The 23,072-nt window shown below is 39.9% G+C and overlaps 1 protein-coding gene across 1 annotated transcript in view; it reads right to left on the bottom strand.

The window, feature by feature from the left end:
• The window catches only part of GTF2I (general transcription factor IIi), a gene marked incomplete at its 3' end in the record, with an annotated part of 83,754 nt that overhangs the window by 8,833 nt on the left and 51,849 nt on the right, over positions 1-23,072 (bottom strand). Inside the window, exons 14-27 of the mRNA XM_082008666.1 lie at positions 21,776-21,841; positions 18,579-18,762; positions 14,926-14,984; positions 10,316-10,387; positions 9,426-9,609; positions 9,072-9,130; positions 6,868-6,939; positions 6,171-6,354; positions 5,611-5,669; positions 4,820-4,903; positions 4,251-4,343; positions 2,465-2,530; positions 1,432-1,615; positions 778-830 (exon numbers count right to left, since the gene is read on the bottom strand). Of these exons, the coding sequence (XP_081864792.1) occupies positions 778-830; positions 1,432-1,615; positions 2,465-2,530; positions 4,251-4,343; positions 4,820-4,903; positions 5,611-5,669; positions 6,171-6,354; positions 6,868-6,939; positions 9,072-9,130; positions 9,426-9,609; positions 10,316-10,387; positions 14,926-14,984; positions 18,579-18,762; positions 21,776-21,841 (1,419 nt within the window). The remainder of the gene's footprint in view (positions 1-777; positions 831-1,431; positions 1,616-2,464; positions 2,531-4,250; positions 4,344-4,819; positions 4,904-5,610; positions 5,670-6,170; positions 6,355-6,867; positions 6,940-9,071; positions 9,131-9,425; positions 9,610-10,315; positions 10,388-14,925; positions 14,985-18,578; positions 18,763-21,775; positions 21,842-23,072) is intronic.

Raw genomic sequence — 23,072 nt, 5'->3', positions numbered from 1 at the left:
CAAAGTTTACAAATCAGACCCAGTCCCAGTTTCAAAACGGGTTTCAGCTTCCAATGAGAAATACTTATTAACGGTATACACGACTCTGTCTTTCCAAGCCAAGTGGAGAAAGGGCTAGATTAAAGATCGTGTTAATCTTTACTTAGCTGGTTTCCTAGAAAGACTATTAAGAAAAGGAAAAAAAGAGTTTATTAACAGAAAAATCATCGTTCTTGCAGTAACACTTACTGATTCACAAGAGAAAACCCTTACAGTTATATCTGTAAGCCACACTGTCCAGTGGCACAAACTAGCGTAGTTCAACTAACTCAGTGGAGTTTTGCCAACCCATAGTAACAGATAATAATATGACTCAAAACATTTAGTCCATGATCTGCCTCATACAATTTTCTACCAGCTATCTGCACTCCTATCTGTGGAGCATGTTTAGATGACCTACGTATCAGGACCAAATAATTTACCTATCTCTAGACCTGAATTACTTCTGTGGATCACACATTACTTGTTACATTTTGATGAAAGGTTGTAAAGAATGTATTAGAGGCATGATTATTGTGAATAATTAAAAAAGTTTTAGTACCTCCCTTGCTAAAGCTGTATTTAAACTGTAAGCGGTAAGTGCTTTTCCCATCTTAAAACAAACAAGCAAACAAACAAGCCAGCCACAATGTAGAATGGATCTTTCAGGAATTCATTAACACCATGCAGCTCTCCTGCTTTGTGTTTCATCCTTGAAAGAGACTGTTATTTAGAACGTTATGCAGTTGCAAAACTCACTTTGGGGGCTTCTAGCAGAACTTTCCTTAACGGCCGCCTCAAACATCTCAGGCCTGCAAACAGATCGAACATTTCATGTCCAATAATAAAATCACATTCATCAACATTAAAGAAAATGCAAATTTCTAATATTAATTTATTAAAGGCAGGAACCAAGTCATATTGCAAATTCTGTATTCCTCTCAGCCAGACAGCCAAGAATGCAATGGCTGAGAGGCTCCACAACTTCTCTTGCTATGATTTCTACACTGGCACATGGGTATCTAAACCTATTCTAGACGAGAAAAAGAAATTCTTACAACCCCCAATATATGAATCTCCACTTCTCAGCTCTTAGTACACTGCCAGCAAGTTCTATGAGTAACCCATAGATAGTGCTTCACGCAGTAGGAACTAAGGCAGTGATGTGATGGGCTAAGAAGTCTGGATTTGCTCTTCCTCCAAAAACAGGTTGTGAGTGTCTTTCAGAAGAAAAAGAGATTACTGTATCCTGCTCCACCTCTACAAGAGCTTTCTGACCATTTCCTCACTTACCAGAAGTATTCCAGTGTGTACTTTATAGAGTGATTTACCAACTCGGCAACGCAATTTCACTTTTTGGTCTACATTTCAATTCTCATAGAATGCATTATCAAAGACATATGTAAGTCTTACTTTTTAATAATGAATTTTATCTTAGATTTGTTTCTCAGGATCTTCTCTAGTCTTGGAATTCCAAAAGTAGAAGGCCGGCGGAATGGCACCCCCTCGGGTAGTCCTTCCACGTAGAAAACCTCCGGGAAGGACTCAAACAATGCAAACGGCACCTTCACTGGTTCAGTCAGCCCCAGCGCTTCCCCTGAAATGCAACAGAGCAATTAAGCTACCAGCTAGATAACTGATGTGTATGTAAAAAGGAAAACTCGGGCATAACTGGTATATAATAGCTGGCACATACATACTAGATTAGGTGGAACCAGCAGGCCTTGGGTTTTTTTTGGGTTTTTTTTTTGGTGTCAGCTACGAGTAGGCAGGAAAAAAATAAAGAATCTCAAACATAACTCATTCTGTTGCAGTATATCCGATCATAATTTGCAGTTAAAAATATTAGTATTTATAGATAGCTCACGGCACTGGCTTGGTCTGCATGTAAGATTATCCCATCTGTCCTCCACTCTGTTACAGGCAATGTATTCTGTGTTTCTGCTGGAGAATAGCACCAAGGCTAGGTGACAGCAGTGCTCTTGCTCCAAAAACCGCACTTAGAAGAGTAATGAGAAGTCATGACTTCCAAAAGTCATTAGCTTCCAAACAGCCTGCACTAGAAGAAGTGCTGGGATACGATGCAGGACATCTCTCCATCATGCATTAAGTCATGCAGAGATGGAAGTCACACTAAGAACCATTCATAAGCTGAGTGAAGAAAGCTTAAAAAGATGTGCCAGGATGTGGAGTCACTTTGTCTCTGGGTCATTAAAGAAGCAGCAATCCAACCACAACTTCTCCATTTCCAAACCCAAATAAAATAACTAGTGGAAATGTGACACAACTGCAAGCAACTTATGTGAGAATGAACTCAAATAAGAGATTGTCCAGAGTGCACAAGGATTGCAGGACCTTTGGAATAAACATGTGAACGTATCTATCATACGTCTAACTGTATGTTTGTAAGAAAGACATCTCAGTAAAAAAGAATCAATAAACTTACCACATTTTTCATTAAAAAGATTTTCGACTTTCTGCTTTAAGTCAGTAATTTTGGCATTCCATGCCTCTGCCAGGAGGAAATTGGAAGAATTAAATCAACACTCACACAATGAATCAGTCCTTGAAGAATACTTTAATAAATGTTTAATAAATTATTATGCTTGATAGCTGATTTACTATGACGGTAAAATGCGCAAAACTGCTATCATTCTGCAAATGGCACCGAAACACTCTGCTGCAGTCTAAAGCTATATCCACATGAATCCTCCTTTTCCTAAAGCTTTGAAAAATACTGCTAACTAACACAAGGATGATTAAAATTGAAGCGAATCCAAGAGTGACCCAAATTTACAATATCAGGCAACTTAAAAATTCATCTGAACCAGCACCCAAAATAGCGGTAGAAAGTTCTTCGTACGTTCAGGGTCATAGCCCTGAGACACATGCCACTTTCTTGAGAACTATAAGCTCTATCATAATTTCAACTTCAGAGGGTAAGATTAACTGTCCTTCTAACTAGGCATTTCGTTTCTGACAGCCATCAGCAGCAATCCCTAAACTGGTTTACTTGTGGTTTCAGTAAGTGGTCCTTAGCAGGTCTACAAAACTAAAAACACAGCTTAAAGGTTAAAAAAGTGGCAGACTTCTTTTCTTAAAAAAGGCCTAGATCTAACAAAGCAAGTTCAAGAAAACTGTACGCATCTGTGAATACAAATACTGCCCATGCCGAAAGGAACAGTCGTACCAAATCACTATCTTGTATTCATTCTAAACTGGCTCAGTAGGAGTAAAGAATTGCTTTGTTCCATGTTTTATGACCATATGGCTAAAAAGAAAGTATGGGAGACAAATACAATAAAACAAATAACAGCAAACTCCTGTATACCGTGTAGGTGTTCAAAAAATGTGTAGATGTGGCACTTCAGGATATGGTTTAGTGGGCATGGTGGTGTTGGGTTGATGGTTGGACTTGATGATCTTAAAGGTCTTTTCCAACCTTAATGATTCTGTGATTCTGTGATAAATATAAGCAAATAAACTCAGAATGTAAGGATGCTGAAAAAAGGTTTCATGAGACTTGGGAACTGCTTACAGTTGCTCTGAACACAGTCACTTATCTCACTTGACTATGAGGAATTTATCTGGGTTGCAAATTGACCCTGCTTTCAATGCAAAGGTTTCCGTGCTAGAGCGCTGCGCAGACAGGCCTGGTCCTCCATGGCTAAAAAGCTCCGGCCCAATGCTCATGAACACAACTGCAAGGCTTCCAGTCCTGTCTGGCTTTTCATTCACTGATTTTCCAAAACTGGAGAGGACAATAATGGTCGTCTTGCAAAATCAGCTCTGATAGATCATGGCTTACTAATGTTAGTGCAGATCTTTCCTAGTTCCTACATACCGCTTGGGTATCTAGGCACAGTGATGCTCAATATTTCAAGTTTGTGGAGCGTTTATTAAGCTTATGGGTTTATGCACTTTCATAGTGTCTGTGAAATAACAGAGCAGCAGAAGTCTAAAGGGACACATTCTGAACCCAAATTAATAAGATCTAACGGACCCGTGATGCATTTGTACAGCATTCTCCACACATCATCCAGGATTTCTCCGATACAGATTATTCTACATGACGAAGAACTGGATATACGTGAAAACAAGAACTTCAGTCATTCACTAGACTGAAGCAGTAGAATAAAGCACGAATTCAAAATATCTCTGATATGTAATCACCAGAATTTTCAATACCAACATTAATAGAATGCATGTGTGCTAATTCCCACAATATTTACCAAAAGAAAACTCTCTTCCTCGTGGCTTGAAACTCATATTGGACCCATTGGTTTGAGAATTAGTTCGAACATCTGTTGTTTGCGGTTTATCACCTGTAAAAAGACATTACAGATATACATGCAGAGAGCAGAAGCAAGCCATCATACAAAAAGAATGACGCATTAAACTTGATTACTAGAGAAAACTTAACTTCTGAATCAAGAGTAGAATAAAAAAACCCTTAAGAAGTTCTTCTAGGATTGTATTTTAAGCATTTGATACTACTGAACACGTCTGTAATTTCTCTGCTCAGGACTACATCAGTTCCCACATCTCTGCTTGGAATGAAAGGCCCAAGCAAGCTGTCAAACTCCAACATTTACCATCATCTGCACAGAATCCAGTATCATTCAGAAACAAAAAATAAAACTGTTTCTATATTAAAGTGTTTCTGGAGCCCTGAAATGAAACTGAGTTTGCTACATGAGGTGCATGTATAAACTAATTATGGGCTATGACAACTGAGAACAGAAAACATTAGAAAAATAGAATAACATTGTAAGAATATTTCATGATATTTCTTCCATACCTTCTTCAACATTAACTTCAATCTCTGTGACCTTTGAATTGCCTGCAGGACTTCGTGACCTTTTTGAACTCTTTGGACTCATTGCTGGAAGTCAATATAATACAAGGTGTAATGCATAAACCCTCTGTAATGTATATCCTGCACAGCTAATGAAAAAACAGCTGTATTCTGAAAATTCCAACAGACTGAAGAATCACTCGTGCCTGTACTACGTACAGTCTGCATTGTAAAATCTGAACAATACAGTGACGCGCACAGCCTTAAAAAGTAGGTTTAGGACTCTTGAAAAAGACAGGTATAACACCTAAATTTTCACTCCACTAATTCAGAACAGAATACTTCGTTGTTTCTAAGTGTGAGGGACAGCTTCGGTACTTTCTATTATCTAAATAACAAAATTATTAACTTCTGAATTTTTTATAGGCAACTTAAACACAAAAGATTTTCTTTTTGATTCTTTTTCTTACGAAGCTTCACTGTTATTTACTTTTCACAGCTGTAAGTTAAATATGGTTTAGGCCATTAATAGCACAATAAAAGTTGTCAAAATTGGCTAAATTCCATTTTCTGTATCGGAATAGTCTAAAATAAAAAAAAATAGATAAATTTATGTTCTGAGTAATTTTCTCAAATAACAGTAGATTTAGAGGCTACTATGCTGTATCATCTTAAATAATGCCTGTTGTTTGCAATGCCTGTGTTTTTCAACCACAAAGATCTCTCAGTCTGCTAAGGAAGCAGAAAGTAAGTATTTATGAATTGATGGCACCAAATAATACTTAATTGTTTACCTTTAGTGTTTATTTTACTAGCCAGTCCTGGAGGCAAATAGGAAGTGACAAGCTCAGGCCTAAAAGTTGAACAAAACACAATCCAATCAATTCCACATGCAAGAAAAATAATACAGCAAAATATTACAAGTTTCTTGGAATTCAGTTGAGTTCCAATTTACATAATGTCAGCTCTCTATAATAAAATTCTGCTAGAAGCATGGGTGACTCTCCATCTACTATAACCACAAAAAGTTAGAAAACACAAAGCTACATTTTCTGTTCTGTAATTTTTGCCTGGTTTATTTCAAGAAAAAAATAAAGAAAAAGAAGGAAGAAAAAAGAAGGAAAAAAGCTTCCAGGTGCAAGGCCATTTTTTCCCCCAGATCCTTGATGCATGAAACACGCAATTTATATGTCTATATAAACCTAATAAGGAAGGTATATCCTTTCAACAGATAAAACATACATGTAAAATGTTCTTTCTGTTTCATGGAAACAGAATTTAGGTAGAAGGTTGCTGGGAAGAAAATCAAGTAACTTCAAAATCAGTAGTAAAAATAAGTGAATTACAAACATACTTTTTAACAACAAATTTGATTTTGCCACTCCCACGGACGATTCTTTCAAGGCGTGGAATTCCAAACCATGTGGGACTCCGGAAGGGGATTCCTTCTGGCAAGCCTTCGACGTACAGGTACTCAGGGTTTGATTCAAATACAGGATAGGGAACTTTCACTGCCTCTGAAAGCCCCAGAGCTTGGGCTGAAAATAAAGATGTAATGGTAAGTTTACACACTCAAATGGGTGGTCTTTTATCTCAAGTGATTTTAAGAAGCTTGGCTTACAGAAGCTCTGCTACTCAGAGATAATAAACCCCCCCCCCGAGAAATATTTAAATAGATTTTCTATTATTTTCTGTAGAATAATTTCAAATGGGGACTTGGTCCTTCTTGTTACAGATAACATCTAAGCCTGTAGTGCCTAATATTGTCTTCTGAGAACTTTTTTCATCCAAAAGCCTTTTGTGCACATATTGTCATCTGTTGTCACACAAATGAAAAAACTATGGCCTGGGCTGTTGTTACAAAGTCATTTATGTCAGTTATAGGGAAGAGTCAGTAAAAAGTAGGTAAGAGGAGTCAAGTTATCCATATCTGTCCTAGTGCATTTCTGATCTGATGTTTAAATAAGTACAGTAAAATTTCAAGGTCTTTTTACAGGTGAGTTTTAAAATGCAGCAGCATTATAAACCAGTTCATTTAACATTTAACTCACCAAACTTCATATTAAATATCTCTTCTACTTGCTTCCTTAGCTTTGTGATCCTGACGTTCCAATCTTCTTTGACTGAAAACCAGAAAGAGATATACGTCAGAGTATTACCCGGTTCTAGATAGAGAGGTACATTCGAACACATTTCTTTCAACACAAGAACTTGTAAACTATCAACACAATCACATCTGAGTAGACCAGGACACACAATGAGTAATGATTATTACTTAATTACTTAAATGATACACGTAATTCCCTCTACATAATGGAAAATCTGTTTAAATGTAGTTACATGTTTCAAACATCAGCCTGAGAGGCAGAAGTTGTTCTTCAGAGCCTTTAGATGCAGGAAGGAATTATTCCAGTGGCTCTTACAAAGTTGGAATTAATTAATCATAGTGCATAAGAATAAGAATCTTTAGAATAGGAGATGGGGATTTAAAGAGTGCTTTGCTAAACATTTTGATTAGCAGAAACAGATCATCTTCACTCCTGTTCTCTATTGTAAATAAAAGCCAATTATAGGAGTGCTACCCAGAGCAGACAATTTGTAGCTTAGGTAGAGAAGAAAGCAATGGACACTAGCAGCAATAAAAGCACTTCTTTTCTGACAAACAGCATCATAATTCATTACTTTGCATCATAACCCACAAATAACAGTGAATTGCTACTGAGCTAAAACCATTCAGAGTTGTGGAAAGCACGCATGAAAGAAGCTATATGGAAATTTTTTGTTTCCAAATCATTTTTGACTAACAAATTACCTGACCTTGTTTATCTGCAGCTTCTTATATTTTCAAGGCAAGATGCATTAATATTTTTTTGCAATCTGGCCTACTTATCTGATAGATTTCACAGGTATTTAACATCTGCACCTGTGTTTATACTGATTCACAAGTCGTAGTCTTACTGGCAAAGGAATTAGACTGACTTATTTACTTAAAAAATCAAAATGATGTTCACCGATTATCTGCTGAGGGAACAGGATTACTACGTTGCAACAGAATAATATTTTGCTTTGAAAAAGGTCTAATATTCTTTAGCAACATAAAGTTTGCATCTGCAGTAAGAAGATCCTCAGCCTTTGCCTGGGAAAATGGTTTTCACTGGGCTGTGAGCTGTGTTTGCCTGTCTGACATCAAACCCTGGAGCCTGGTAAGCTCTGTGGGCACTGGTAATACCAGACTCACCTCTAAGTTAGTGAAAAATACAGTGAAACAACTAGTACAAAAAAGAAATGTTATTCTGAACATTCAAACAGTCTGAGTGTTAAGAATCATGACCACTGCATGTCCGTTCTTTCAGAAAGAGGATTTTATTAGCTGGTTTTTTACTGCTATCATTGGCTGTTAGTACTTCACTGTCAAGTTGTCAGTTATATTGTCAAATGTGATGACAACAGGGGCTTTGGCAAGAAAACAAACAAAGAAAAAAAAAAGAGACCGCCTTTTCCTTCTGCTCCACATTGAACACACTCTTTTCTACTGAGCTACCCTCTTCCTGAATATGAGCCTCTTCCTAAAATCTAAACAAAATCCACAGTATGTTGTGATGACATAAGATGACTACTGCATACATGATTATTAAATCATAGTCTTTCCTTATTTTTGCCTGCAGCGAGCTCAACGCAATTATTTCCTAAAGCTGCAGTTTGCTCATCCAGTGAAATGCATGTGGGGAAAAACCTAGGAAGCCCTGGATCTCTGTGTTATTACTACAAGCAGATTCATAGTCCTAAAATCACCTAACAAGATCTGGATTGTACGCTTTTGTAGCAAGAAAGTGCCAATACACTCCAATTCAGAGCATTCGGAAATAAAAACCCGATCTGATTCTTCTCCTGTGTTGAAGACACTTCCATGCTTTCAAGAAGTCGTTACAAGTCCTTACCAACAGAGGCCTGAAAAAAGCCCAACAGAGTCAGCTGTGAGATGCTAAGCTGGCTTTGATTCAGGCCAGGAGAGTAACCCCAGCTCTGCCAGGCCGTGAAGGTGAGCCGTTCTAGTTATTCAAAGACAGGTGGACAGCACCACGATCCAGAAAGCCATCCATGTTCATAATGACCAATTTATTCTTTTCAGACCTCATGAAGAGCAGGTCAGCACACTCATCACAGAAGGGTTACCTCTTGAAAAATGTTGCACTGATCCAAATGTGTTTCCCCACCAAACCCTTCCATTCCCACTTGGAGACAGCACCTGTCTTACCTGGGGTGTTCGACCTGGGCTGAATGACTTCGGTTGAAGTGAGAGTTAGTAGCTCTGGCCTGCAACCAGAAAACAAATAATCTGCCCATTCTCGACATAAATTAAATACTGCTACTTATTATGATGTGAATTGAAAAGTTCAGATTTTTCTATTATGTATCTCACACTTGTGAACATGCTACAAGCACGTTTTGGAAGACTTGTCTGGATTGCAAATACCCACTTTATAATGCAGAGTAACTAGAGGTGGAATGCTTCATGACTTAATGAAACCAAGTGGTTGACTAGACAAAGGGTGTTTGTTTGGCCTCTTTCTTAAAAAAAACATGTTTAGGCATTAAGACAAACACTTACCTTTTGATCACAAATTTTATTCTGTTGCTCACTTGAATTATTTTTTCAAGGCGAGGGATTCCATACCAGGAGGGACTCCTAAAGGGGATACTCTCTGGCAGCCCTTCAACATAGAGGTCAGTAGGATGGGCCTCAAATTTCTGGTATGGAACAGCTTTAGGCTCAGTGCTCCCCGTGGCCTCGGCTGTCAGAACAAAATACATCCAGTAACTAGTCAGTTTGGCCATCAACATTTATTAAAAGCTAGCTAAGCTACCAATTCTTCAGGCTGTTGCAGTCATGATCTTAGAACCTGGGACAATGCAGGATATCTAAATCCAACAGAGTCCAAGTCTCAGCACATCAAAACCACAAAAATTTACCATATTGTATCATGTTGCTATTGGGCAGTCACAATGCTAGACTGAAGATTATTGGGTTCCTCACTGAGGCATAATACACTGGTTTTATTCAAAGTTTTTAATCTATTATAGAACATCATGCAACATTTTCTTCTAGCTCTTATGAAGTTGTCTTTTTTTATACTGCAGAGAACATAAAAATTCACACAGGAACATTCTAATACTAATTTTAATGATACTGCAATGGATATAAATAAGTAAATGTTTTTTTTATTCATCACCAAAGGAAAAAGAATCCAAATAGGAAGGAATTGAGAGCAATTAGAAGAGCTGTACATATAAGACTTATAGATTTTTTTAACTATGAATTTATCTTGTTGTATAAGCAGTCGAGCAATACATTCTTTTGCACTCAACTGCCAGGATTTTAAGTATTTGAAAAAACTGATCAAAGGTCTCATTCACGTAGACGTTCAAAGGAAATAATGAAAGCAACCTTGAAGAAACACAAAGCCATAAAAGAAAAGAGAGTAATAATACTGTACTCACCAAACTTTTTACAGAAGATTTGATCTACCATCTTTCTCAGTTTGGTGATTCTGGCATACCACTCCTCTTTCACTGTATTTGAGAGCGACACAGAACAAAATCAACATTCCCTAATTATTTTGGTTATCTTTTCAGTCATTCGGTTTATAGCATGCATAACCATCCTGTGCTTTCAGGTCACCCAGAAAATACTATGTGGAAGAAGTATGGATTCAACTTGGAACTAGGAAAATTAATTATAAAAAAATATTAAAACTGTACAAAAATCCATTCAAATGGTGACATCGCTCTTGCTACAAAATACACACAGTGTATGGGCATGAAGAACTGCAATGCTTTCATCATCCGCCTCCAATTTGTAGATCCCATTTGGAGATGGGATTAATTTTTTGCCAGTTTCATTTTTGAAAACGTTATCTTGATATTCAGTGCAGAATTTGGTATGCATACGGGATGAAAACTTGCTTTCAAGGAATTTTCACTAAGCACTGACAACCCCAAAGCAAGCTTTTACAATGGGTGCACACAGCAGTTTGCTCCTTGCTGTATATTCAAGTTGAACTTCCATCATCCATTTCTCCCACTGTTCATGGACAATACTTTTTAAATGCTGATTAATAACTACATCAAATGACTCTAGGGATTTTGTCATTCTTCTTGAGATGACAAGCAGCTTAGTTCCAACTCATCAAAATGTTTCCTTAACACTAATGAGTTAAGTCATAATTTAGACACAGAACCAAACATCTGGCAGCTACGTAGATTAGCGTATCCTGGTCAATAAAACAAGGTTCAGAATCACAGAATCACTAGGTTGGAAAGGACCTTCAAGATCATCAAGTCCAACCATTAATCCAGCGCCACCATGTCCCCTAAACCATGTCCTGAAGTGCCACATCCACACGTTTTTTGAACACTTCCAGAGATGGCGACTCCACCACCTCCCTGGGCAGCCTGTTCCAATGCTTGACCACCCTCTCGGTGAAGAAATTTTTCCTAATATCCAATCTAAACCTCCCCTGGCGCAACTTGAGGCCATTTCCTCATGTCCTATCACTAGTTACTTGGGAGAAGAGACCAACACCCACCTCGCCACAACCCCCTTTCAGGTAGTTGTAGAGAGCGATAAGGTCTCCCCTCAGCCTCCTCTTCTCCAGACTGAACAGCCCCAGTTCCCTCAGCCGCTCCTCATCAGACTTGTGCTCCAGACCCCTCCCCAGCTCCGCTGCCCTTCTCTGGACACGCTCCAGCACCTCAACATCCTTCTTGTAGTGAGGGGCCTATTAAGTACCTCAACCTTGTCCTCGTCCTTGGAGACAATGTTTCCCGCCATATCCAGTAGGGGATGGAGAATTACTGATTGCAATGAAGTTGAAAATACCCTTTCCTTTAATTAACTTGAGAGATTCAAAGCGCATCCTGAAAACTGGCACAACCAACTGTCTGAACAGCCACATTTGCAGCCCAAGTGTGAGTTGATGGGTGGTCAAAGCATCCTCTCCTCAAGTCAAAGGGAATATTTTACACTGAGAATTTCAGCAGAAGGTTAAATACAGTTTTTCCATCATTTTATCACTTGAGCATCTTTACTTATTGGCTGATACACATGCAACTTTGACGTTCACACCTGAAAGTAGTCATGAGTTTGAGTTCTGCTCCTGCAGCAGAACAACAGAGCACAACGACGACATTAGTGCTGTCGTATTTGGTAGCAGGAATGGTAACAGCTTTTGTTTCTGTTTTGTCATGTGTGCTTGTCATTTGGGATTGTGAGCAGTAGCCCCTGTTCCCAAGCCCTGATATTGTGGTTAGCATAACTAATGCCACTTTGTAAGGTAAGCAGCCGTTCTCATGTATTCGTTCCCTTTCCCTTCATTCTCAGGCCCTGAAGGTCCTGTGAACCAAGCAGACAAATAGACAAACCAAACAGATTTCTTCTTCCCCTCCCTACTGGCCTCAAGGTTCAGGCACCTGGCCAGCCCGGTGGTGGTGATGTCCCCGGCGTGGAACAGGGAAGCATAACAGCACACGGAGCATTGTCCTAAGGGGGGGAACTTGGACCAGAGCTGCCGCTGGACAGCAAGACCCATGACCCCGCCATGGCCAGGGACACCTCTACCGTCCTCTGCTTCCTCCAAGGACTGAGTGACTCATCTTCCTTTATATAATTTTTAGAGTTTAGATTATTATTGTTATATTGATACAGCAAGCCAAGTATTAAGATCTGACCTGATCTACAGAGGGTCTAGGTGATTAGGTTAAGTTGTATTATAAATTCTGTATTAAGCTACTTATAAATTGTGCTACATTGACTCTGCTTGTAGCTATCCTGTGCCATTCTGATTATAAATTCTATGCTATACTAATTACAATATCCTGTTAAAAAGATAAAGCTTTAATTGTAACTACGATTTAGTGCTGTCATCATTCTGCCATGGATCCCTAAAAGAACCTGTCTGTCCCCTCAGTGTCGGGTGACAGGGATCAAAGCACGTATCATACAAATCACTTTTTTCTTCTGAATATGTCTTTATGACCAACAAGTGGAAGCTCATCACTCTTGAACAAGAGATCGGACAGCTGCCATGCTTTGGGTTTAGTCAGCATGCACAAGGAACAACTCCTGCTCCATGACAGCATTGCACCAGGTTGGGCTGGCTTCAGAGGCACCTGCTCCCACTCCTCCAGCCATTTCCTGAGCCAAACCATCAGTCTGACTGGTTTGTCTTGGGGCCAATACCATTATTCTGAGGGCTGAGGCCATTTCATAAAACCTTCCTGACCAGCCTATTTCCCACAGGAATGCAAATGCAAATTGTCTTTCTTCTGTGAGTCAAAATACAACTTCCGTACTCATCCCGTTCCTCTCCTGCTGGGCACACAAGCTAGCAGGGGCTATGGACAGAGCAGGACGTTGGACATGGACCGCAAGGAGCTGAGAGCAGGGGCTGGTGCTACATAGCTCTCTCTCCTGAGATGGCAGCAGACATGCGGAGCAGCAGAGGAGACAATGAGCTACTGGGAAAGAGGGAATCCAAAGAGGGAGAAAAGACAACTGAGGGAAAGGAGGCTCAGACAGCTGCTGTCTTCTGAGCTGTGTTCCCCGAGATGTTATCAACAGCTTTCACAGACGTTCTCTTCTCTCGGAAATAATGCAGAGCTCACACACGAATATACCGTCATTATGAGCTAGTGAAGACAAGCAACATAAAGTGACTGTTCGTAACGCTGTGCCATAAAAATGGGTTACCATTAGTTTTCCTAGCTACAGGTGTTTTACGGGATATGTAACGTACCTGCTTTGTCTTCATAATCAGTATAACCATATTAAACACAATAAAACAACAGAGAAAAGGGCTAATTTAAAAACCCACATAAGAGTGCCGTTAAGTTTAAGATTCAGTCATTAGCCTACCTATTATTTTTGTAGTCAAATTTGGTGCTCGAAGGAAGAGTAGATTATTAAGACTCAAGACATTAGGTTAACTCACACTGCAGGATAAGTTTAATTCCTACACACATGCTAAAGTGACATCCTTATGACATAATTTCTTTGTTTGATTTAGATCCTTAATGTTCACTTTAAGTACAGTCTTTGATATACTTTTTACAACAGAAGACTATGAGTATATAATACAACATAATGGTGCTGCAGTAGTGCAGATACTACCATTTGTATGCTTGCATCCCTGTCTGAACTAAGAATTTCTCTGGTATTACTAAAAATTCAGAGTTCAACCAGGCTGAGGTTGCCAGTTAGCACTTTGGGGTTGGGAGGCATTTGTTTGCTACCATTGGTTCAGGCGTACAAGCTTTCAACACTTGGCTTAATGGGACAGTTAAAAGAACATCCCGAAGCCCAACAGACAGTACAATACAAGTGAAGAGAAAAACAAGTCCATGAAAGTAATCTACCAACTAGTGCCCATGCAAAGGCACAATTCTTTCAGAACTTTTTTTCCATACTAAGCTTTTTTCCTCCCAACTTGAGGGGAAATGAGTTCATGGGTGGAATTGTAGCGAAAGTCTGTTCTCGTAGTCTTGTTTTTCCATGGTCATTTTTGTTACCTTTGGATGGGTGCTCAATGGAGACAAAACATGTAAGAGCATGCATATGCTGAAAAGTGTTCCCGATGGCAAAAGTGGTTAGAATGCACTGTCTTTGCGCTACTGTGTGAAAATGGAGTCCCATCATGCGAGCAAGTCAGATTCTACAATAATAAATGTCATTATAACCAGCATGTTCATTTCAGTTAATCTAATTTTGGCAAATACCATATATAAGCAATTATTCCATGATACAGAGAGTTCCCTATCCAGCAAACTATCAACTTGTGGAAGCTACTGCCTTTTCTCTGTATCTCAACAGACTAACACGTAGCTCATTGTTTTTCCTTCTGGCCTGGTGAATCAAATCAGTTGATAGAGTGTGAGTAACACTGGCTTGGATAGCCAGTGGAAAATTGCTGTCACTTTGTAGCTAAAGAAAATTCAAACCAAGAGGAATTATTTAAAATGTCTTATTAGCAAAAGCAAATGGTAACCACCACTAAGACTGACAAACAGGAAATCATACTGTACTTGTATAACTCACATGTTTGAAGACCTACCTCCTGCAACTGGTTTGTCCAACGGTACATCTTCTCGTGTCGAATTCAAAAGCTCATGCCTAAAAGATTTAAGATACATTCTTCAACAGTGACATACACTTTGATAAACCAGAAGTTACAGCCTCAGGTTACCACTGAAGGATCAGAAAAAACTAATAGGGGACATGATGATCATTCCAATTAACACCAAAGTATTCTAAGAGCTGGTTGGAACCCTACTGACAAAAACTTTTCTTGTGCCCGATATCCATATCCACTTAAGCCATAACATTTTGTTGTGTCCTGGTTTCAGCTGGGATAGAGTTAATTTTCTTCATAGAAGCTAGTATAAGACTTGTTTTGCTGTGCTTGTGTGTGCAGCTTTTGCTTTACCTATTAAACTGTCTTTATCTCAACCCACGAGTTTTCTCATTTTTATTTTTCAGCTTCTCTCCCCCATCCCACCACGGGGGAGCGAGCAAGCGGCTGCGTGGGGCTTAGTTGCCAACTGGGGTTAAACCATGACAGTCCTTTTCGGTGCCCAACATGGGGCTTGAAGGGTTTGAGATGATGACAGATTTGATTTTTTGGAATGTGCTCCATCAAATTTATAGCTGTTATTGCTGTTTAGCTATTAATTGGCAGGCTCTTGTCCTTGCCATGGGTTTGCCTGCCTTACTGTACTTACTTAGGGTCTAGTGCTCGTTAGTGGCTGCTTTGTGCTTTCGCTGCTTGCCGTGCTGCTGTATGGCTTATCATCTGACTCTGCTGGGCCTGGGAACATGGTGGTAACAGCCATGGCGATGCGCCTGCGCTGGCAGACGGCCGGGGCATCGCTGCTGTTTCCATGCTGCTGTACTGGACAGGCTGGAACTCCAGTGTGAACTCGAGTCAAAGGGACTGTGACCTGTGGATGAGTCCGCGTGGGAGCAGGACATCCTGAAGCGTCTGTGGCCATGCATAAGCCCATGCCCGAGCAGGTATATCTCGAAGCATCTGTGGCCATGGTCCAAGACAGGTAAGTCCAAGCTGGAGCAGGGGCAAGGGGAGGAGTCCATTGCAATGTTAAACCTTATGGTCCAGTCCAAAGGGCACAGGTGTGGAGATTGTAATGGAAATACCTTTAAAATGTTGTAACCCATGATTTGAGTTGTATGTTATAGGAATTACTATAGCAGGAACCACCTGAACCAATGGAGGACAAGCCTTGCAAGAAGCAGTGCAAGTGCAGCAGTGATCCAACCTGAGCTGGCTTTGGTGCCCAGTAACTCCACGCAACACACCACCTCTCCTGTCCTGAGTGACCACCATAAGAGATGGAGCCCAAAGTCATGGACTAAATGAACTCAGTGGACATTTCATGGACATTTGTGGACATTTTATAGACATTTTACAGGGGTTGTCCATAGACTAAGGGAATAAAATAGTATCTGTGTATTATATCAAAGGATGGGAAGGGGCGGGTGGTTAATGAGGTTGTATTGGATAGTGTGGTACCTGAGCAAGATGTAAATGGCATGGAATGAGGGGTGGATACTGTGCTGGTTTCAGCTGGGATAGAGTTAGTTTTTTTTCATAGAAGCTAGTGTAAGGCTCTGCTTTGGATTTGGGATGAAGAAAACGTTGATAACGTGCTGATGTTTTCAGTTGTTGCCAAGCAGTCAAGGACAGTCCAGCTTCTCGTGCTGGCCTGCCAGCGGGGAGGCTGGGGGTGCTCGGGGAGCTTGGAGGGGACACAGCCGGGACAGCTGACCCAGGCTGGCCAAAGGGTTATCCCATACCATATGACATCATGCTCAGCATATAAAGCTGGGGGAAGAAGAAGGAAGGGGAGGGGGGACATTCGGGATTATGGCGCCTGCCTTCCCAAGAAACCACTACGTGTGATGCAGCCCTGCTTCCCTGGAGATGGCTGACCACCTGCCTGCCCGTGGGAAGGGGTGAGTGAATTCCTGGTTTTGCTCTGCTTGCGTGCGCGGCCTTTGCTTTACCTATTAAACTGTCTTTATCTCAAACCATGAGTTTCCTCGCTTTTAGTCTTCAGACTCTCTTCCCCGTCCCACCGTGGGGGAGTGAGCAAGCAGCTGCGTGGGGCTTAGTTGCCGGCTACGACACATGGTAACATATAGATTACATTAAAATTCTCTCTGAGGTCTGAGACACACTTCAGCAGAAACAAAGATCTAAATAAAAAATTTAACCTTTAAAAATGAAAATCTCAAAGCAGACATTTCTGTTTCCCAAATACATCTACTTTTATCCATAACAGAACAACAAAAAATATAAAAATTCTGACATTTCTCACAGAACTGAATGGGTTTTTGAGGTGCTCTGGTTACCACACATCACAAAACTGATGAACAACATAAATTAGTTACTGTTAACAACTAAGACAAATTTGATAAAAGCAGGTGCCAGCATTGCATAAATATTAAAATCTATGCACAGTGTCTGATTTTAAGCGAGACAAAAGGTGGACCTACAGGTCTTCCTCTTTACGGGTTATCTGCAAGCATTAGGATGACAGAAACCGAACATAACACCTTTCAAATTTTGAGAAACGAGCATCCGTGCCAAAGGCAGCATGCACAGAGGCACGGGCTGTCGCCACCACCAATTCCGAGCCCGACCGCTGCAATCAGCAGATTCCTGTCCGCTTCGAAAACGCCTGGATTAGGCCCTACACCACTGAACAATAGTAAAACATCAGCTGCTACTCACAGAAGCTTCATTTAAACTGTAAAGGCCCGTCTGTGCTGTGAAGCTTCACATCTGGCTGCAGTGAAGCACCAACCTATAAAAGGTAGATATCCACCCGCTACCGAAGCTGCGTATCAGCCTGCCCCAGTCCCACCGGCAGTACTGGGTCCCGAAGCGCTCCGAGATCCAGCACTCGGCATCCACAGATGCCGGCATCTCTCCCTGCGTATCCTGAATTCAGGCTCCCTTCCAATCCCACCTGCCTTTGTAGAAATTAATGTCAGCGTTCTTCTAGGAAAGACACCAAGGCAAGAAAGGAGGAAAAAAGAGAAAGAAAGGAGCCCAGAAGATTTCATGAGTCTCATGTCCTCACTTTAAAGGCAGACAGTACCCTGCCAGGCTAGCTACAGCAGGCAACTGAGCCCTCAAGCAGCTTCTATTTACATCTAAGGTCTCCCTTCATGTACACTATCTGATCTACCGCCAGACACACCAAGGACATGCATCCAACTAAATCACAGGAACCAGTAGCTATGTTGGCCTCAAGCCTGCCCTGGGAGATGCTATATACAGATACGGCCACAGACACCTTGATAAAGCATTCCAGCGAGAAAAAAATAAAAGTACAAGCTGAAATTTAGGCCAGGATCTTCAAGTAGCATAAAATATCCCCAAGTCAATGGCTTTCAACACGTATTACAGCCACAGAGATTAAAATAGCACAGAGAGATCTGCCCATGTCAAGAAGTCCAGAATATTGTAGATCTGTCCAGATCTCAGCCACCACTGTGGAGGTCTGGTGAACTGATAAGCTGAATTTATCAGAGTGAACGTCAACTAAAAATTACTCATTGGTACTGCAAAAGAATATGTCAGTAGAAATCAGTTTGGAAGTTCCTGAAGATAAAATGAAGCAAAGTGGAGCCAGCAGAAAACAATGAGTAACATAGGGACAAAAATGTAAAATTCCTTACTTTTTAATCACAAACCGGATCCGCTCCTTTGCTAGAAGTATCCTCTCAAGACGGGGAATGCCGTACGTGGATGGCCGCCTGAAGGGGATTCCTTCTGGAAGTCCTTCCACATATAAATCTTCCACATGTGACTGGAAGAGTGGGTATGGGATAGACACTGGACCTTTTGCTTTTATAGCTTGAGCTTTAAGGAAAAAGGAGAATAAGAACATTAGACTAGCTTGTAGCTCTACTCAAATTATCTGTTTGAAATCACTTGGAAAACATTAAAATTAGCAGACAGGCAATAACCCCCTCAGCACATTTAAACATGCAAGCATTCATATTGGAGGGGTGTGTTTCTGTTTTATAGCAAAATCACTCTAATTCACAGTAAACAAGTTGCAGACCTGCATACATATGCAGATTCTCCTCTTTTCCCTTTACTCTGTAAACATTTAATAACAGAGACTGCACCAGTTACAGTGAAGTTTCACAGTATTTTGGTTTTGTTTAATAGCACATTTTGAAAGATGGAATTATCTAGACTGAATTATAAACCAAGCATGTGTCAGTTCATTAGGTGTGATTATTATTATTTGTTACTACTATTGGGTTACAAAAGTCATTAATGCTTTGGAGGAGGGACACACGTCCCTTCTTTTGAGTGAATTCCTAAAGCTTTGGTGTTATCTTAGAAACCCAAGGAGTCATAATGAAACAAACAATATACTTCTAACACCGTCGAAAAAAGCATGGCCCTACTAATGAAATCTTTGAAGCAAATGAAAAGCAAATAACAGTTCACCCACAGCTGGAAAATAACCTCTATGTATTTCTTTAACTTATGAGGACCATAATCATATCAATACACCTACCAGGCTGGAAAATACTGGAGAATGGCTTGATGGTTTGCAAATACCGAGAGGGCTGATTTCTTTATCCTCACAAGGGTACATTAATTTTGTAGGCCATGCAACAAGAATTCTCTATGACCATCTGACTGGTCTGAAAATAGTTTGGTACATTCTGTTGTTTCGCTACAGAAATCAGATGCAAAAAATTATTTGCCGAGAGAAAGGCCAAGCTGAGGCCAAATTAGAGTACAGTGATGTTGTGGCAGCGTTTCCAAAAGCAAAGCTACTCAGGGCACCTTTTCAAGCAACTTAATGTAACGTGAAAGCAGCCCATGGTTCAGCATCGGTGTATATAAAATGCTCACGTTAACTCACAAATCCTTAAAAGCAATAAAACGTTTTAGGTTTCAAAGGCATTTGGGTAACGTACGCTTTCAACCACTTGGAAGCAGAACAGTTCCAGGTACGTTTATCACAAAACAGGGAAGTTTTGAAAATACTGTATGTATCTTGGTCTTGTATTCTGATGAGAACCGAACATCAAAATTTTAGAAAACCGTGAGAACAAAATCTTAGAGAACCCTGTGTTTCATCTAGACTTGGTTTCAACTGCCAAATGTCAGATTGCCAAAACTGGAGCCGGAGAATAGATATGTACCGAGAGGGACATGAACCCAAAGATGACTCTTAGCAAATAGTCTAAAGAAACCCTATTCAAACCTGTGTCAAAGGAGCTGCAGAACAATCACTAAAAGAGCTGTTGTGCATCACACCAGTCCTTCATTAAAGTAGATTTTTATTGCAGTCATATATCTCTTCCAAAAAATTAAAAAAACATTATTCTCAGCCCTGGAGGCTGTTGTGGCAAGTAGTGAAAAGCATAACAAATCCAGCAGACAAGCCTCAGAAGGAAACAAGTGTTTGTGAACCACAGTTAGCCGCAGGAAAAAAGATCAAGAACATCACTAAAATCTAGATCACTACACAGCATCAAGTAAGAACAGCTTCAGAGTAATAAAAATCCTGTTTGTTTAAATATGTAACAAACAAAAAGTAAGAGAGAGTCCTTATTTCTCTTAAATCAGCAAACATTTTAGCAAATACTCTACTACTACTACTGAAGTGAGGCTTCTTAGATTTGGAACCTTACATGTTTTTGCATAGAAATCCTATTGAATATAGGTTTCATTTTTATAAATGAATCTGTATTTGTAAGCCACTAGCTTGTATTTACACTAAAAAGTAATCCCATTTAGTTTACATCTAAACACAAAACTGAATATATTTTCAGATATGTCAGTTGTAATGGGTGACAATGACTGACTGACATTGCTAAAACACTTTGGAGCTACAGAAGCCAACAAATCTGAGGAGCATTCTGGGAATTCTGGACATCCATAACTCATTTCAATAAATGGGAAATTGCATTGCCACATAGAAAGAATTGGAATCTGATATGGAATTGGTTTGTGAATCAATGAAATGTTGTCATCCACTGGGAAAAGGGATCATTTAATACCATATGGCCTCCTACGGAAAGTCAGGAATAGCTCCGTATTCAACAGACTCCACAGGAGATTTTTAGGGTGGCTATGGCAAACATCAAAATCAAAGTTAAAGCAATTCACCAAGATTGATGCTCCTTTCTAGAGCAATTAGAATACTGTGAATCAGATTCTGAACTGTTTTTATTGGTGTGAGTTGCTTTCAGTGGGCTGTTTAAATGCCAGATGATAGTCACACCCAAAACACGTAATAACTCCAAATCACAAGGTCCGTTCTGAAAGCACTTCCACTTTCACCATCGTTTATTTTGAAATTTTTGTTGATGCTGTTTTAGTCTGTGATATGTGGACACCAAATACATCTAGTTGCAGCATCTGGAGACAAATTCTGAAGTCTAATACATGTGCTTCTTTTTTTCTCCGAGAACCATGAACATATAATTGTTGCTTCATTGCAAGTCGGTCATAATCAGAAAGGAACAATCAATCAGTGGTAACCTCTCCCCAGAGCCATTTTAAAAGATTATTTCACTTAAGGACTACAGAAAAAAAGCCAGCTCTCTCAAATGTGGGTGCCCAAGACATAAGCACACTGGAGCTCCAGGAAACTGAGCACAACTGAAAAATAAAATGAAGTTTCGCACTTAGGTGCCCAACACAGGCACCCAATTTTGAATTATTCTGCTCATCAAAAAAGCTATTTTCCCCAGTTTTAAGTCTTCTAATAATATTTAACCCTTTGGTGCTGTCAGTACTGCTGTGCTCCTGAGCCAACACGAAGGTGCACGCCAAACAGCTGTGATTTACGGTGTCAAAGGACTAGAAGCAATTGTTTGGGAAGGAGTGTAACACATACCGTATTTTTTTTCAAACAGCTCTTCAACTTGCTTTCTCAAGTCTGTAATTCGCGCATTCCATTTCTCTGCAAAGAAAAGAGGAGGACATGTCAGACTACAAACAAAACTGAGAATCTCTTGTAAAACCTATGTTACCACTAACTGAAATGTGCAGCGTGCTTTTACTGCTCACTTGCTTACAGGTGCCTGTGGAGTATGGTATAGGCTCTACCTTAAAATATATGGATACATTCAGAAAGAAAAAGGATAGAATAAAATGTTGAAGATTACCTCCATAACTTGTGCAGATGTTAAATCAAGTTTCAAAAAATACATAAACCAGGCTAAAGTCACTTCCAAAAATCGTTTCTCTTTGAGGCTCCGTCAGCAGCTCTCTCTACCATCGGGGGTAAAGTCAGTTTGCAGCCGCTGTTGATAGTTATCTAAACCTGGGCGCTGAAAAGCTTAATTAGTGAAGCTTGATAAAGCTTACAGCAAGTACATGAAGTTGTTTCGGTGCAAATCTGTACAACTATCTGGGTCAAGAGGCATCATGCCATCCTCTACCTTAATCCAGTATTTCTCCAGGTCCTGATGTTGCAAAACATTCCCATAAATCCTATTTCTATTGAAAGAAGATACAGGCTGCAAGACAAAAGTTATCCAAATCCAATCATGTGTTCCATGGAGAGCTGGATTAAACGGCAGAATTTTAACATCTAATTTTCTGCCTGTGACAGAGAGCACACATTTTCACAGCTTTTTGTACTATCTCAATGCTTTTGGGAAAATGCCACAGCTCTTTTGTAGATGGTACCAGATGCTGGCTGGCCTTTTAAGAATGAGTTAATAAGCAAGTGTACTTAAAGCTTATTTCTTACACCAAAGATTTGAATCTAGTAACCACAGAGGTCAAAAAATGAGGCCATTCAAGCTATTACACTTCCAGTTGTCAAAATAATCTTGTATCAGACAAGACAGAGGACTGAATTTTAAGTCCGTATCAAAAGGGGTTTAAATATTCATTCTCAGACCAATGTACACAACTTTAGTGGCCATGTTTAAGTTTATATATTTTTGATGTGATTCCACGGATATCGAGAGAACAGCATGCTTCAGATGTGTGCACGAATAAGAGCTTGTTTAGAGGGGAAAGGGTGTTTTGGCATGCTGCCTTACATCCACACATAAACTCTTCATTCTAGTTACCTGGCACATCACCTACATCAATTAAACAGCTTATATTTTGAAATAACATCCTTGTGGATAAATCTATATACTTGCTTCTGCCACCCTTTTCACTGCTATCCTGTAGTG

This window comes from Phaethon aethereus, assembly GCF_964289735.1.
Source record: "Phaethon aethereus genome assembly, chromosome: 19".
Taxonomy (NCBI): domain Eukaryota; kingdom Metazoa; phylum Chordata; class Aves; order Phaethontiformes; family Phaethontidae; genus Phaethon; species Phaethon aethereus.
The sequence above is the reverse complement of the archived record's forward strand: the minus strand, read 5'-3'. Positions and strand labels throughout refer to the sequence as shown.